The sequence below is a fragment of the Pelophylax lessonae genome, assembly GCF_965119305.1.
Source record: "Pelophylax lessonae genome assembly, chromosome: 1".
NCBI lineage: Eukaryota > Metazoa > Chordata > Amphibia > Anura > Ranidae > Pelophylax > Pelophylax lessonae.
In genome coordinates this window covers 798,950,649-798,967,383 of record NC_138768.1, presented here as the reverse complement: position 1 = coordinate 798,967,383, position 16,735 = coordinate 798,950,649, and the positions used below count along the sequence as shown (strand labels likewise).

The 16,735-nt window shown below is 42.8% G+C and overlaps 1 protein-coding gene across 5 annotated transcripts in view; it reads left to right on the top strand.

Moving 5' to 3' along the window:
* The window catches only part of AFAP1 (actin filament associated protein 1), a 268,334-nt gene that overhangs the window by 128,506 nt on the left and 123,093 nt on the right, over window positions 1-16,735 (top strand). For 3 of the 5 annotated variants that reach the window (XM_082270841.1, XM_082270838.1, XM_082270840.1), the window contains exon 3: window positions 2,017-2,117. In XM_082270841.1, the coding sequence (XP_082126967.1) occupies window positions 2,017-2,117 (101 nt within the window). The remainder of the gene's footprint in view (window positions 1-2,016; window positions 2,118-16,735) is intronic. The other 2 variants (XM_082270842.1, XM_082270839.1) reach the window with 1 other exon arrangement.

The window sequence follows — 16,735 nt, the reverse complement described above, 5'->3', positions numbered from 1 at the left end:
TTTTTGACACATTTTGTTCACAAGTTAAAATCAGTATTTTTTCCTAGAAAACAACTTAGAACCCCCAAACATTATATATATTATTTTAGAAAAGACTCTGGAGAATAAAATGTCGGTCATTGCAATCATTTTTGTCACGCGGTATTTGCGCAGCGGTCTATAAAGCGCCATTTTTTTGGAAAAATTTTGAAAAATCACATTTCACTGCATTTAAAAAATACTAAACAGTAAAGTTAGCCCATTTTTTTTGTATATTGTGAAAGAACATGTCACGCCGAGTAAATAGATACCCAACATGTTACGGTTTAAAATTGCGCCCCCCCGTGGGATGTCGACAAACTACGGTCAATAGAGATCTCAATCTGCGACGCTTTAAATTTATTTAACGGTTACCAGTTTAGAGGTAGAGTGTAGCTCTTTTTTTTAAATTATTGCTCACACTCTGGCGATCGCGGCGATACCTCACATGTGTGGTTTGAACAGCGATTTCATTTGCGGCTCGACTTGCGTATACGTTTTTTTTTGTGCGCGAGCTAACGGTGACGGGGGCGGCTAAATTTTTTTTTTTTTTTTTTTCCCATTTATTTTATTTATTTTTTTAACTTTATTACAGTTTTAAAAAAAAAAAAAAATCTGATCACTTTTATTGCTGTCACAAGCAATGTAAACATCCCTTGTGACAGCAATATGTCGTGACAGGTACACTTTATGGAGGGATCGAGGGTCTAAAAGACCCTAGACCCCTCCACTACACTTCCCTGTATGCAAAATGCCAAAAACGGCGTTTTTGCATACAGCCGATTTTCAAATTTGCCGCCTTTTGCGGCACAGTAACCCGGAAGTGACGTCATGGACGCCGCCTCCGGGTTACGTCAACGGAGCCCCGATCGATGCTGTTTCCGGCATTCATCGGGACTCCATCCAGCCGGCGGACGCGCCGGCTGGGTGCTCGGGGCTCCCGGTGGGACGGGAGCCCCGAGCAAAGCCACGGAAGGCGGCGGGAGGGGGGGGGACGTCCCCTCCCGCCCCCCCGGGTACCGATCGAGCGGCTCCCGAGCCGCATCGGTCAGTACCGACGGAAAGCCAACCGTCGGCTTCAAACCACGGTACCGGAATGATGCCTCTAGCTAGAGGCATCATCCCGGTACACTACCGCAAAGTTTACTGACGTAGACCTACGTTAGTATGCGGTAAGTGGTTAAAGCCCATTTCCGAACTTTTTGGGCAAAAAGTTCTAAATTCGGCCGAACCTCGAACACCCAATGTACGGGCCGTACCGATGGCCGACCCGAACCGTTCGATCATCCCTAGTGCTTAATGCAGCTTTTATTTCCACCGTGACAAATGGTAAGATTGAATCACTTACCAAATAGCGTGGGTCATGTATGCCTTATGGCACCAAGACCAGCCAAGCTTAGGTAGCCTTCCAGGCTATGAGGGAGTCTCCTCGTGGCTTACTTTGGGTGGATAGGATGGCAGGCTCCCCCTCTCTCTCCTCTCACCTTTCTATCCAATCACTCTGTATCCAGTCAGGCAGGCCCTTGCACTACATAGTTGATGGTAGATCTTCTTTTGGATGGCGAAGGTTTTTATCCCATATAAACTTTCTACCCATTTGGGATTAGGCCCCGTTCACACCTGAGCATATTGGAATCATGGGCAGAATCACACAAAACAAAATGTGGAATGCACTTGTGGTGGCATTATTTCTTAATGGCACCCCGAAAGCGGTGTTATTTTGCCGTTAATATCGTGCCTCAAAACACACGAAAATTGTAACATCCAACACCAAATGCACCTGGCTCAGTGCAAAAATATGTAACACAAGCTTCTTTGGCATATTTTTGGAGCAGAGGATGGCCCGTTCGAAATTAATAGGGCTGCTCCAAAAGCACGCCACAAAACATGCAAAAAAAAAAATGCAGCATCTCTCAGGTGTGAACAGGGCCTTACGGTCTTGCTTTAGCAGCTCGAATATTGCCTTGCTTCTTATGTGTTAAATTATTATTTTTTCAGCAGATTTGGAGCTGAAGAATCATGTTCACAAAGCTGAGACCTTGAGCAGCGTGCCGGCCCCGCCGCAAATGCCTCTTCCTGAAATCCCCCAACAATGGCTGGTAAGTGTTTCGCTGATTCGCGGTCGGGCCAAGTATTTCAGGATTTATTAACGTGCTTTATGTAAATAATTGTCCAATTCCTGCGAGCCGTGCAATGCCCATGGGATAGATCGAGTGGAGACAATAACACGGAGTATGGAGTCCTGTCCGCACAGCTTAGTACAATATCTCCCCGCTCAACTTTTTCTTGGAAAGCGAAAGTAACGCAGAACAGTTCCAATGTTCACTGAATCCTGAGCCAGTCAAGGCTGAGCCAGGCTCAGCAAGAGGGTGGGAGACACACAATGTGCAGCACAATATTTTATTAACTGATTTCATTTTTGGCGCACACGCTTGGCAGCCTGTGCTTTTATTCTTTTATTATTCATTATTCATTTATTTATTCATGATTTTGTGTGTGCTTGCCCTAATGAGTGGGAAAATGGCTAAAAAGGTTACAATTATTTTATAAGCTGCGTTGGTGGCAGCTGCAGTGGTACTACCTGCTCTGTGATTCTCTGTTGCAATACTATGGGATTGATTTAGGGCCCTTTCACACTTGTGCAACTTGTCATGCAACTTTGGACATCAGAGTTGCACGACATGTCGTTCCCCATGTTTTCCAATGATGCCTATTCATATATGCGCAACTTAAACTTGCAGCAACTTCATAGTAGTTCATGCACTAATTTGGTCCGACTTTCATGCAACTTGAGGGCTATAGACGTCAATGTTACCCCCAGAAGTTGCATGAAAGTCATACCTGAATGTTATACAATGCAACTTGTGCGCAACAGTTGTCCATTAACACTGGTCAAAGCCAAAGTTGTAAAAAAGTTGCACCCATTCAAAATTGTGTCAAAGTTGCACTCAAACTTTGGAGTCGTACAAGTGTGAAAGGGACCTTACTAAAACTGGAGAGTGCAAAATGTAATGCAGCTGTTCATGGTAGCCAATCCGCTTCTAACTTCAGCTTGTTCAATTAAGCTTTGACAAAACAAAAACCTTGGAGCCTATTGGTTTTTATGTAGAGCTGCACCAGTTTTTGCACTCTCCAGTTCTAGTGAATCAACCCCTTTACGTGTGTGTGAAAATATATACAACCACATCTTGAAACCATACAACCCCAATTCAAAAAAAGTGCTGTGTAAAATTTACCTTAAAAATTGTTTAATTCACAATAGAAAATATATCAAATATTTCAAAAAAAATGGATCGTATTAAGATAAATCAGGTAATTTTGAAAACGATAGCGACAACATAATGAGGTGAAAGGTGCGCTGATTAAAAACGGTGTGAAGCTGCAACCGTAGATCCAATAGTGGTGAAAGTGTAAATCAAAAATATATATCAGGTGCGCTAAACCAGTGGTACAAGTGTTACTCAAAATGGTAAACACTAAGAGCAGGTTCACATACAGGCGACCTGACTTGCCGGGGCGACCTGTGAAGTCGCGGTGCACAGCGCGCACCGCGACCTCGGAGAGACATGCACGGACTTCATATCATTGAAGTCAATGCAGGTCGCTCCAGGTCGCCCCAAAGTAGTACAGGACCCTTTTTCTAAGTCGGAGCGACTTGTGTCGCTCCTATTAGAATGGGTCCTGTGCTAATCTATGGCAGGCGACCCACGGCGACTTGTCAGGCGACCAAGTCGCCTGACAAGTCGCCCCAGTGTGAACCGGCTCTAAATGTGTATGAATAAACAACCGATATGTGAAGTGGTTAATGTAAACACAATCATACAAGAGTTAAAATACAATACAAAAATCACGGTGAAATGTCCAATACTGTGCTGAAAGCAATAGAACAGTGTACCACAAGATACACAAAACTGGTAATAAAAAGGGTGCAAAAATGCAAATAATGAAAAGTCCAAATTGGAGTGTCCGTGGTAAAAAAACAAATGCAAGTGTCCAAGGAGGTGATCAAAAAACAACTGAACTTGTGAGGTATCCCACCACCTGTGAAGATGAGCTTCTTACCAGAGAATTGGTATAAAAGGGCATATAGGTAATCAGATCCTGTAGGAGAATCGCATGCTGAGGAGAAGAGAAGAAGGAAATCTTCCCACACCTTCCTGAACAGGAGGGGGGGGAGAGGATAAGCCTTGAGACTATCTTGACTGAAAAAGGATTCCCTCTTTTCCTCAGAAATGTCAGTGGATCGATGCTCCTTGGTGGTAAGTGGCTGCTCTTAATCCTCAGTGTGAAGTGTGGGAGAAAGAGACAGCCGATAGTGTATTATCTTCAGAACATTTATTGAATAAATAAAATAAACTTACATGGACATCAAAGAAAAAACGCTTCTAAGTGACCACCGAGGGGTTCCTATGAGCCGTGGACGCCTGCAGTGTGGACCGCTGCGATGTGGGTGAGGAGAGGAGGCGCCTCATCTCAGAGAGGAGGTGCCGCATCGTTGGGTCTTTTGTTGTATTTTTCTTTTTGACCTTTCACTGATTACTTTTAATTGGTGAAAGGTCTGGACTGCAGGCAGTCCAGTTAAGCATCAGCACAAACACAGGTGGGATAAAAAGCTCAACCCCCAGCCAGGCAAAAAACGATACATTTGCAAAATTAGAATCCAAAAGTCTTGGTTTATTAACAATACATGCTTCACAATAAAGGATCTGGATAGTGAAGGACGCTGGCCACTATAAGAAAAACACACTTGGAAACGGCAAAACGGCAGTACCTTGAGGAAACCAGTGCAAAGGTTTGATAACTCCGTGTTCCCAAACAGTGCCGACAGTGGCCGCAGATTTCACGGGATCCGCTGTCCCTCCCTGCTGAGGAGACCACTGCTACGGCGCTCGGAGATGATGTCACTAGACAGCAGATGTCCAACGAGTGTGTACAGAGTGGAGGCAAGGGGCAGCCAGCTAATGTTAGGGAGAGAAAAAAAACACCAGCAACTATCTGGGGTACACCCCTTCTTCAGGTCTGGCATTTTTTTTTCTCTCCCTAACAGTAGCTGGCCTTCACTCTGTCTTCCTCCTTCATCACGGACCCCTCTCATTTGGCCTCACACCATCCTGCTGTTGGGCGCCTTTGCCCGCTCTTTATTCCATCCTCCTTTTGGGAACACAGAGTTATCAGACATTTGCACCGGCTCCCTCAAGGTACTGCCGTTTTTGCAGTTTCCAACTGTGTTTTCGTTATAGCGGCCAGCGTCCTTTACTATCCAGATCCTTTATTGTGAAGCATGTATTGTTAATAAACCAAGACTTTTGGATTCGAATTTTGCAAGCTTATGGTTTCTTGCCTGACTGGGGGTTGCGCTTTTTATCCTGTGTTGTTTGTATTTTCTATCTCATTTGGTTTGAGTGTGAGTCAGCAGCACCCCCTGCAGCACCATTTATCGACTATTTGATCTCATCACAGGACTGTCCTCCAGTGCCTGGTTATTTCTGTGTGCAGTTAAGCATCAGGACTCTTCTTCTATGAAGCCATGCTGTTGTCATAGATGCAGTATGTGGTTTAGCATTGTCTTGATGAAATATACAAGGCCTTCCCTGAAAAAGACATTGAATGGGAGCATATTCTGCTCTAAAACCTGGATATATTTCTTTCAGCATTAATGTTGCCTTTCTAGATGTGCAAGCTTCCCATTCCATACAGGATGCAGACTTTTGAACTGAGTGCTGATAACAAGCCGGAAGGTCCCTCTCCTCTTTAGTCCGGAGGACGTGTGGTCCATGGGTGCCAAAAAAGAACATCAGATTTCAATTTGTCAGACCACAGACCAGTTTTTCATTTTGGCAACAAACCATTTTACATGAGCTTTGGCCCAGATCATGTTCAGATATGGCTTCTTCTTTGCATGATAGATCTTTAACTAACTTACATTTTTGGATGGCATGGCAAACTAAGATTTTTGGAAGTATTTCTGAGCTAATGCAATGATGTCTATCACAAAATCATGTCTGTCATGCAGTGTTGCCTGAGGGCCTGAAGATCACGGACATCCGTTATTTCTCCAGATTCTCTGAATCTTCTGAAGACATTATGTACTGTAGATGATGATATATTTAAAGTCTTTGCAATTTTACATTGAGGAACATTGTTCTGAAATTGTTCAACAATTTTTTGACGTAGCTTTTCACAGATTGGTGAACCTCTGCCCATCCTTACTTCTGAGACATGCTGACTCTCTAAGATGCTCTTTTTATACCCAACCATTTTACTGACCTGTTGTCAATTAACCTAATTAGTTTAAAAATGTTCTTCCAGCCCATTCTTGTTAGTACCACCTACATTGCCAGCTCTTTGTTGCCCTGGTCTAACTTTTTTGAAAGATGTTGCTGCCATCAATTTCAAAATGACCATATTTTTTTTGTTAAAATGGTACATTTTCTCATTTTAATCATTTGAAATGTTTTCTATTTTCTACTGTGAATAAAATATGGGTTTATGAGATTTGCACAACATCCCAACTTTTTAGTTATTATAAAGGCAGAAGCTTTTTTTTTTTTTTTTTTTTATCTTAATGCATCCTTTGCATTAAGATAAAAAGCCTTCTGTGTGCAGCAACCCCCCTTAGCCTCCCCTAGTTCCTCCTGAGCCCCGGTGATCTAGTGATGTTACAGGAGTGTTTCTGCTGCCCTCCCCTTGACCCCCCCCCCCCTCATTGGCTGAGACAGCAGCATGACGCAATTGGCTCCTGCTGCTGTCAATCAGTCAGTCAGCCAATGAGGAGATAAAGGGGGCAGGGTCAGGCCGCAGCTCTGTGTCTGAATCTGGGCTGCTCTGTGCAAAATCACTACACAGGGCAGGAAAGTATGACATGTTTAAGTAAAAAAAACAAGACTTAAGTATCACTTTAGAGTGGAGGTAAACTTGTATTTTAAACAAATGGCTGACAGGCAGGGTATTATGGACAGAAGAGTGAACTATTGCTTTGGACTATTGCAGTGAAGGCGAACCTTGGCACCCCAGATGTTTTGGAACTACATTTCCCATGATGCTCATGCACGCTACAGTGTGATTGAGTATCATGGGAAATGTAGTTCCAAAACATCTGGGGTGCCAAGGTTTGCCATCACTGCCCTTTTGTGTCAGCTGTCCTGTTCACTGAGCTGCGCATGCGCAGCTTAGCGAACATTTACGGGCCCTGATCTGCCCCCGATCTGTACTGTGGTGATGTGACTCCCGTGCACATGCGCAAAAGTGGAGTCATCGCGGCCTGGCCTATCAAGTGGCCGAAGGCACGGGACTCGGAAGGAAGACCGGGCTAAGATGGAAGTGCTGGGGGTCCCCCTGAATTGATCCCAGCGCTGGAGGACACCATATGACAGGTAAGTCTGCCATAATGTACTAATACGCCGTGCATACTAGTACATTATGGCATAACCCATCTGGGGGGGGGGGGGCTATAAAAAATTAAAGCAGACTTTACTTCCGCTTTAATAAAAGAACTGAAATACAGTTGACCCAAAATCATTATAGTTGCCCTCTTAAAGAAAACCTGCACAAGGGCAACTTTCATTGCTCCTTTCACCCTAACCTGTTACTGAAGGTGAATAGGAGAACTATGAACCATACTATATAAAGGGACCAGGTTTTTTTTTTTTTTTTGTAAAATCTTTATTTTCACATATTCAAGAGAGAAAATAATACAAACATTCCCAGTGTGAATTTTCAGGGATATCTATAAACACAGCATTTGTAATATATTGCAGCTTGCCAATCATTAGATGCGGTGGCTGCATTTGTTTTCTTTTCTTAGGCTCTTTACCCCTCTGTTTTCACCTGGTGATATGGACAGTATTAGCGTGCCCCCAATCTGGATGAATGAGCACAGGGGACACCTTTGGACAGGAGCATTGTTCTGGAGGGAGGGGTGTGTATTAGCAGATTTAAATACTTACAAATTAAAGCCAAACTCCGGCTAACGCCGTTACAGCAAACAGCTTTTTTTACTTTTGAGATAAAGGTTTTACATTCATAAATCTGGTTATCGTAAGCACCCTTGCTAGTGTTAAATGGTTTGCATTACCTGATACATTCTGCTGGAGAGCTTGTTCTTTGCAAAAAACAGACTTACTGGCTGGATCCCCAGGTGAAAATAAAAGAATTGAAGCCTAAAAAAGAAAATGAATGCAGCCATCATAGCTACAAAATGGTAAGCTTCAATATAATGTTTGCTTTTGGGTTTATTACCACTTTAAGGGAGAATTGGGTTTATAAAGGGAAGTGGAGAAACTTGTGTCCAGGGTTGAGGGGGAGCTGATAAATCTTCATCTGGAACTAAACAAGAGGGACGGATAGCAAGTCTATACATAGGTCTTGACGAATCAAAGATGGAATAACTGTCCGGAGATGCAGTAGTTGGATCTTGGTACTACTCAGTAGGGTTCTACAAATTCTGCTGGTTACTGGCTGGTAGTGAGGCGTATATATGGGGAAAGACTGCAATATAACAACAAGAAAGGGCATAATAGACCAAGTTAATAATTTGGGTAATATCACAGGCTTGGGGGTATATGGTTGTGGAGGAGAATTTTCTGGTCTGTACTGATGCACGGTTGATGGATGCCAACCTGGCATAGCATTGTATTGTGGTGCTGAAGAGGCAATGGCACACATTAACACAGTTATGGCAGTATTTGGACTGCATAGCCAAATTATTTATCACACAATTGCTAACTTCTTTGGTTTGGCCCTGAGACGGATTATCGAACATATGTTCTGGTTTGGATTAGAACACACAGAAATTTCAGTAACGCTAGGGATATGTGCTCATTACGTATTTTTTACTATATAAAAGGCAGGGTTGAACTCTATGAGAAATACACCCTTTGCTTTTTTGTAAATACAGCATGGCCAACAAATGCTTCTATTACTTTATACAAGCAATACGACACAAACACATAATTAGGCTCCATTCACACCAATGCATTTCCTCTTATGTCCTCTGACAGTCGCAGCCCGTTCAGTATGCCTTCACCATTGGGTAATGGCGCCCTCTGCAGGAGTAAGCTAGGTTCCTATGGAATACGTTCCAATTAATACATTTTTGTGCCTCTGCGTTTTTGGAAAGGGTCAGGGACTTTTTTAAATGCAAAACAGTGCTTTTTTTTTTTTTGGGGTTTTTAGGTTAAATGGACCTCAAGTGAGAAGCTGCAGAAAAGCATGTAGTGCGTTTTTTGCTGTATTTTTTGTGGTTTTTAATCTGCCCAACAACAAACTTTCAAAAGATAAAAAAAAAGCACAAAAAATGCAAATAGCGGCAAAATCACACGTGCAAAAAGCACTGCAGAAACGCTCAAAAGCAACTTGCATAGGTGTGAATTGAGCCTTTATGTACCTCTGATACATTTGTTACAAGCCATGTTTTCCCTAAAACACTGAAGTTGATATTGTAACCCTAAAGGCGTCATGTATGCTGGCAGCTCCTAAATTTGAGTCTGGAAGCTTTTGGCGTCTTTTTGCCAAAGCTCCTAAACTCCTCTCCATAAAAGCCAATGTGTCAATGTACACATAGACTTATAGCAGAGTTTAGGAGCTGCTGCAGTTAGGTGAGTTTAAACCTCCCTCTCCTGAACGCAGGACAATCGCGTTCAGGATAGGAATGTTTGACCGCCGCACGCGGTAAAATGCAGATCATGGCAAAATCTCAGTAAAAATGCGGTTTGCGTTTTTTGACGCTATTTGCATTTTCTTGCAGCTGCGGTCAGGGTAGGCTAGTGTTCATGTAGCCTTAAAGTGGTTCTAAAGGCAGAAGGGTTTTTTTAACTTAATGCATTTTATACACTAAGATAAAAAAAAAAAAAAACCTTTTGTGTCAAGCAGCCCTCTTCCAGTCCTCGATCCAGCAATGTTGCCCGAGAAACTCGGCTTTCTAGGACTTTCACTCCTGAGACTGAGACACAGCAGCGGGCACCATTGGCTCCCCCTGCTGTCAATCAAAGTCAGTAAACCAATGAGGAGAGAGAGTGGGTGGGGCCGAGCCACTGCTCAGTGTATAAATGGACACACAGAGCAGGGGCTTGGCTCGGGTGCCCCCATAGCAAGCTGCTTGGATCGGGTGCCCCCATAGCAAGCTGCTTGCTGTGGGGACAGGAGGCTGGAGGGAGGGGCAAAGCGCACCCATGAGGGATCCGAGAAGAGGAGGACCTGGGCTACTCTGCAAAACCACTGCACAGGGCTGGGAAGTATAACATGTTTGTTATTTTTAAACAAAAAAATAACGAGACTTTAGTATCACTCTAAGCAAGCCATAGATTATTACATTTTTAGGAAAGAAATTCGATCGATTTCCTCATCAACACAGTTATTGTTGATTGGGGAATCCCACCTGCAGTGCTATTGTGTTCTGCTGGAAAGGGGGAGGGGCGCGGAGAGCCTTCCAGGCCAGCAGAGTGCAATGATTACTGCAGGTGACTATAGCTGCTGGCAGTAATTACGTGTAAAAAGTCAGACAGGCTGGTTGTATCCAAGTCAATCAAGTGATCGACTTGGATACAATCCGGCAGCCCAGACAGTAGTTGGATCGAATCTCAGCCAGTCCCTGTTGAACTGACTGTGATTCGATACATGGCTGGCTAAAATGACCAGTATGTTTTGTGAATTATGGAAGGAAACCTCAGTAGCAGGGGAAAGTACACACAAAAATTGAAGATGTAGCACATTTAGTACAATATTTATCAGCAGTAGTAATTTAGAACAGAACCTCAGTGCTGCAAGGCTAGTACACTAACTAATAAACATACTGGACATCTTGTTAGCTTGCTACATGCTTATCAATGGTTGAATCGCCCAAGAAATGCATCAATGAACTGCAAAGATCTACATCAACATGGATCCCTGTCATTGTAAAGCCCCGTACACACACGCAGATCGTCGTCATACAAATGTTCGTCTTTTCTCCCCGGGATGTCGGTGTCTGTTGAAAAGTGCAAAGACAGCACAAGGACAGCACAAGAATTTTGTCTGCAGACTTCAGCTGACTGCAGAAGTGATGTCATGTAATGGTTAACTTTCCCTGTGTTTTTTATTTTCTGAGCATGCCCAGTCTCGCAAATCTGCGGTCTGTCGGCCGAATTCTGTACTGACAGGCGAACAATCGTCCATTCTGGTGTCCGCAGACAAAAATTTTCATGTTTGCAAGAAAGACTTTTGTCCGCGGATTGTGTGCAGACAGCTGTCGGAGGCACCATACTAACACGCGTACAATCGGCAGATCTTTCGTCCGCCGACGTTTGTATGACGACGATCGGTACGTGTGTACGGGCCTTAACACCTTACAGGCAACATCCTATAGTTTTGTTTCTGCTGTCCTCAGTGTTTTATTTGGTAACCTGCTGCTGCCTTTTCCGATGACAGAAATTCCCACGGGTATGTTCTTTACAGAACTGAAGCAAATCTACTTACAGCATCCATGTCTGTGCGCTCTGAGATTTTCATGTGTTAATGACAGCCAGAAAAATGGAAGGTGTGATCCAGGGATTCACACAAGGCTGCTGACAGCAAACCTCAACCAGCCAAATGGGCTTTCATTTCTGGATGGAAGATAGAAGAAACATGGTACGGTGGTTACTGATGACGAAAAAGGGATTTTACTTGACCTTTCATTTATTGGAGGGAAATCTTGAAACATATTATTTTTGGAAATTACCAAAGCAGGTGCAGCTTTTTTCATTTTTTATCCAGCTATGGAGCTGCTTAAGAATATTGGTACATTAAGTACCGACATCCCTTGAAAGTTACCGTACCCAATCCCCCCCCCCCCCCCCAGCTCCATTTTTTGCTATGGAAACGTTTTCCTTGAATCGTCCCGCTATATTGTGGCCCAAGTGGAGCACAGCCAGCGGGCTTCTGAAATGAGGGCTTTGTGGCTCCGAGTGGCCCACACAGGGAAGATCTCAAACAAGCATGGAAAAGTAAGTGTAAGAGTTAAATGTATAGGTGGGAGGATTTTAGAGGAAAACTGTACAGTTGTCCTTTAAAGATGCACTTGAGGTGTAATTGCAAATTAAAATTGCAGTTTCTGTACATACAAGAAACAGAATAGCTGAGGGATAGTTTGGGTTTTCATCCAGGCATTGCTGTACTGTACCATTCCTTTACACTGTAATCTGGTGATCCTGGAACACACCTGCTGGTGATGCTGGAACAGCACTCTACTTACTACCTTCAAAATGTTACTAAAACCAGGATCCTGCATTCACTATATCCAGTCTCCCACAGAACATGGACATTCAATTATTTTAGTAAAAATAAAATGCTAAATACCTTTTGTCATCAGTAGTATATAAAGCAGTCTTGTGACTTCTATCAGTGTCTGGTTAAAGCTTGGAGGAGTTTTCATTCGACTGACTGCATGACCCCTCTCTTTCTGTCTGGACAGTGCTGATTGGCCCTGTGCTGATCACATGCACCCTCCCAAGAAAAAAGAAAACAAAACTGTCTAGCAATACACCCCGAACTGAGCATGTGCAGAGCGCCTCCTAGGGCTCTTTTCTGGTGGGGACAGTAAAGGAAAGGGAAGATCAGAAAAGACAGGATGAAACAGCCCTTTTACAAAATGCAGAGGATTAACCCCTTAGGTATCACAGTGAGTTTAATCAACATGCTTTACTGCATATACAGACTGATTTTACTGTTGTGGGTTCACTTTAACACAGGTTTCCTTTGCCCACCAATCAGAGATCTACCTTGAAGGTTTGATAGGTGGTACAGTAAGCAGAGAGAAAAAGTGGCACTGTAGATATATAATGAATAAGTTGCCAGGTTTTAAAGAATTAAACGCACCACATCCCTTAATAATCAAAAATATTTGAGAGATGGGAAAAATGGAATTTTATCTGTGCCAAAAAAACCCCAATGTTGTATAAAAGATATAACAAAATTTATGTAAAATCAACTTTGCATATGATAAAAACATATCACAATAGTCATACGATTGATGTATGCATGCAGTAACTCCCGCTTAACATGTTTCGCCAGCCTACGGCTTCTTCAGGAGACTTTTATGAGTAACGTCTACAAAATCGCTATGTGATTGATGAAGAACATATTAGTCACAGTAAAAACACTACCATAAATAAAGGTAGATTTCTACAACAGTACATATTATTTTATCAAAAATGCATGTGAACTGATGATCATCATTATGAGGCCCTATTACCCAACTGTGCATATGTTAATAGTGACGTGCTGCTGATCAGGAGGATGGTGAGAAGGAGATATCAGTGAAACCGCAGAGAGGGATATAGAATCCCCGGTAAGGTCTATACAAAAAAGAAGAAACCATGAACTGCGAGTAAAAAACAAAAAAATATAAATGTATTCGCTATAATGCATGTAAGGCCAGGACATTGAACAAATAACCTACCAGGAATGCCAGGTCTCAACCAGGAAAAAGTGCAACCAAAACGGACAGAAGGACCAATAAAGGAGGATTGTCAGAAAGTATACAAATCCGGTCAATTCTAAGGATATATCCTAAATTGAGATCTTCAGTAGATTTTATCATTTTATGACAAATCTCTCTCCACCTAAGTTTAGAGATACGTTAGGTAAGTACACTCCTGCTGCCCTCTAGTTTTTACCATACAAAGTAATATTCTTATTTTGTGAGGGATGACAGAGAATTAAGATAAAGGAAAATAGATAAACTTTATGCCTTCTGCACAGTTGCCATCTTTACTAGGCAGAATTAGTCGCTTGCGGTAGCGCAGTTTTTCCACTTGTTGCTTGCAATTGCTTTTTAAAGAAAACGCGTCATGTCTATAAAGTATACCATTGTCCTAGGGAGTCATTAGCAGCTATCAGCATGTATCTCTTTGCTTTCCTTACTGCTCTGGGTTCCAGAACTAGGGATATGTGTTATACAAAAAGTATGCAATGCATCCTAATTGCCATTGTGAATGTAGCCATAAAGGCATTATAAATCTTTGCATCCTACCTGCACCTTGTGTTTTTTACCTGCGTAAGATGTGCATTCATCATGTAGTTTCATGGTATCACCTGCTGCTTTGTACACACAGCCTGTGTCAGCTGCTTCTGTTTAAGTTCACACATGACTCATGAGGCATGCAGCATGGCACTGCACAGGTTATGTATGATCTGTGTCTGTAATGTGAGAACTGACACTTCCCTGTGAAGAAACTACATATCTCACATTCCCTGGGTCCTCTCAGTGCTCTGCAGGTAAGGAATAAACAATAAATACATCAGACACAGGCACCAACAGGCAGAGCAAATAACTGAGAGCTCATAATGTGCCTCATCACGTAGTGCTTGTCCCTTTAGCAAACAAGGACAAGCTTGGTGAGTGAATACATGGACATAGGGGAATCAGTCAGCCATGACACTGCAAACTGCAGCCACCACAATTCAGCCCATCATTACAAGGTTAAGCAAACAAATGACACCAATATAACTACCCTAATACCTAAGTAAATAGAACAACAAAAACATTTTAAAAATGTACAATTTATTTAATTGAAACTTCCACACAAGGCATTGTGCAGTATATGTTTTTAATGCTGGATTGCTGCAAAAACCTGGAAGACATACAAAAAGGAGTAAAGCTGCCCATACACTGTTAGAATTTTGGCCGATTCTAACAGGGGACGGCCCTGCTGGTTTGACAAAAGTTGATTAAGCAATCAAATTTGTTGATGGAACCGGGCAAAAAAATGTCTCCTAAACAGCCAATCAACTGCAGTCACTGTTTGGGCATAGTATCCCAGCAGGGGGATTTGTCTATCAATGCCAATTGCGGGGATGTATGAATCCATTTTTTTAATTCAGCCTGTGGGTGTATGGCCAGCTTATGAATAAGGATACCGGGTTTCAGCATTAAGAAGGTCCAAGCTAGATATCTTCCTGATTCCTGACAAGACAGGATTACTTTACAGAATGTTACCCCAAAATTTCATATAACTGATATGTGCCTGCTGTGCCATGTATTTGTGTGAAAACGTATTCTGTTCTCTTTGTATTATCACTTATAAAAAAAAAAAAGGGGGGGGGGGGGGTATTTATAATGTATGTTATATCTATACACAAATGTTTTGCCTTTCATTTCTATTTCAACTGGATTGTTTTACAAAGTGAAAGTTTACAATCACTTAAATCGTACTTCTCTAATGGATCACAGAGTGCAGTTTGTTCTGTACTACTGTGACCCGTTTTTATCTGTAGCCCGCTGTCGGCTGACGTCACAGGCTTGGTAAAGATTGGGACCATATGGCCGGGATCTGCCCACATGCCTGGTCCGGCACCCGGCTCAGCCTCTCAGCGAGCTGCTGAGAGGCTGAGCCGACCGCTCCCCTGCCCCCTCCACAGCCCAGGGCTCCAATGAGAGGGGGGCGCAGAGCAGACAGTGGTGACTGATAGTCACCAGCTCTCTGCTCATGGAGCTCAGAACCGAGCTATCGTCTGAGAACCGAGCGATCTGTGGTGTTTAATCGCTCAGTTCTCAGCCTTATACTAGGGGACCAATGCTGCAGCCACCTAGGTAAATATAAAAAAACAAATAAATAATTCACATACTTCTCTTTTAAGCAATAACCATTGTTTTTGTGAAAAAACATTGCTGTGCTTCTAGCAGTGAAGCACACATGAAAGAACTCAATTAGGATCTATATGTGGTGGTTACTCCTCCTCAGCATGTCATATCTGAGTATATTGAACCAGTGGATACAACTTCAGCCAATAAAATGCAAATAGTCGCTTTGTTTATTCTGCTCTGGATCTGCTGGTATTCTTCATGCTATAATGATGGAATGGGCACTGACACAGTGTCCATTATGGTGTCACATCCTGGATTACACTATTAAAGCTTGTTTGGTCGTACTTCTCCTATGGATCACACAGAGTGCAGTTTGTTCTGTACTCCTGTGACCCGTTTTTAGCTGAAGCCCGCTGTCGGCTGACGTCACAGACTTGGTAAAGATTGGGAACATATGACCGGGATCCGCCCACATGCCTGGTCCGGCACCCGGCTCAGCCTCCAGCGAGCTGCTGAGAGACTGAGCCGGCTGCTCCCCACCCACTCCACAGCCTAGTGCTCCAATGTGAGCCGGGAGGGGACGGGGCAGAGCAGACAGTCGTGACTGATAGTCACCAGCTCTATACTCATGGAGCTCTGAGAACCAAGCGATCTGTTGTGTTAAATCGCTCAGTTCTCCCGACGGGGGACCGATGCTGCATCCACCTAGGTAAATATAAAATAAATTCATAAATAATTCACATACTTCTCTTTTGAGCAATAACCATTGTTTTTGTGAAAAAACATCGCTATGTTTCTAGCAGTGAAGCACACATGAAAGAACTAAATTAGGACCTATATGTGGTGGTTACTCCTCCTCAGCATGTCATATCTGAGAATATTGAACTAGTGGATACAACTTCAGCCAATAAAATGCAAATAGTCGCTTTGATTATTCTGATCTGGATCTGCTGGTATTCTTTGTGCTATAATGATGGAATAGGCACGGACAGTGTCCATTATGGTGTCACATCCTGGATTACATGTAATAATGGTAACATTAGATTTATTTAGTGATCCTACTAATTGTTTTAAAAATAATATCTAATCATCCTATTAGTGCAGTGTGTTCTTGTTTAAAGTATTTAATTAGCATTACTGCTGAATTGCTTGAGGTTTCCCACCTCTGGGTCTTTT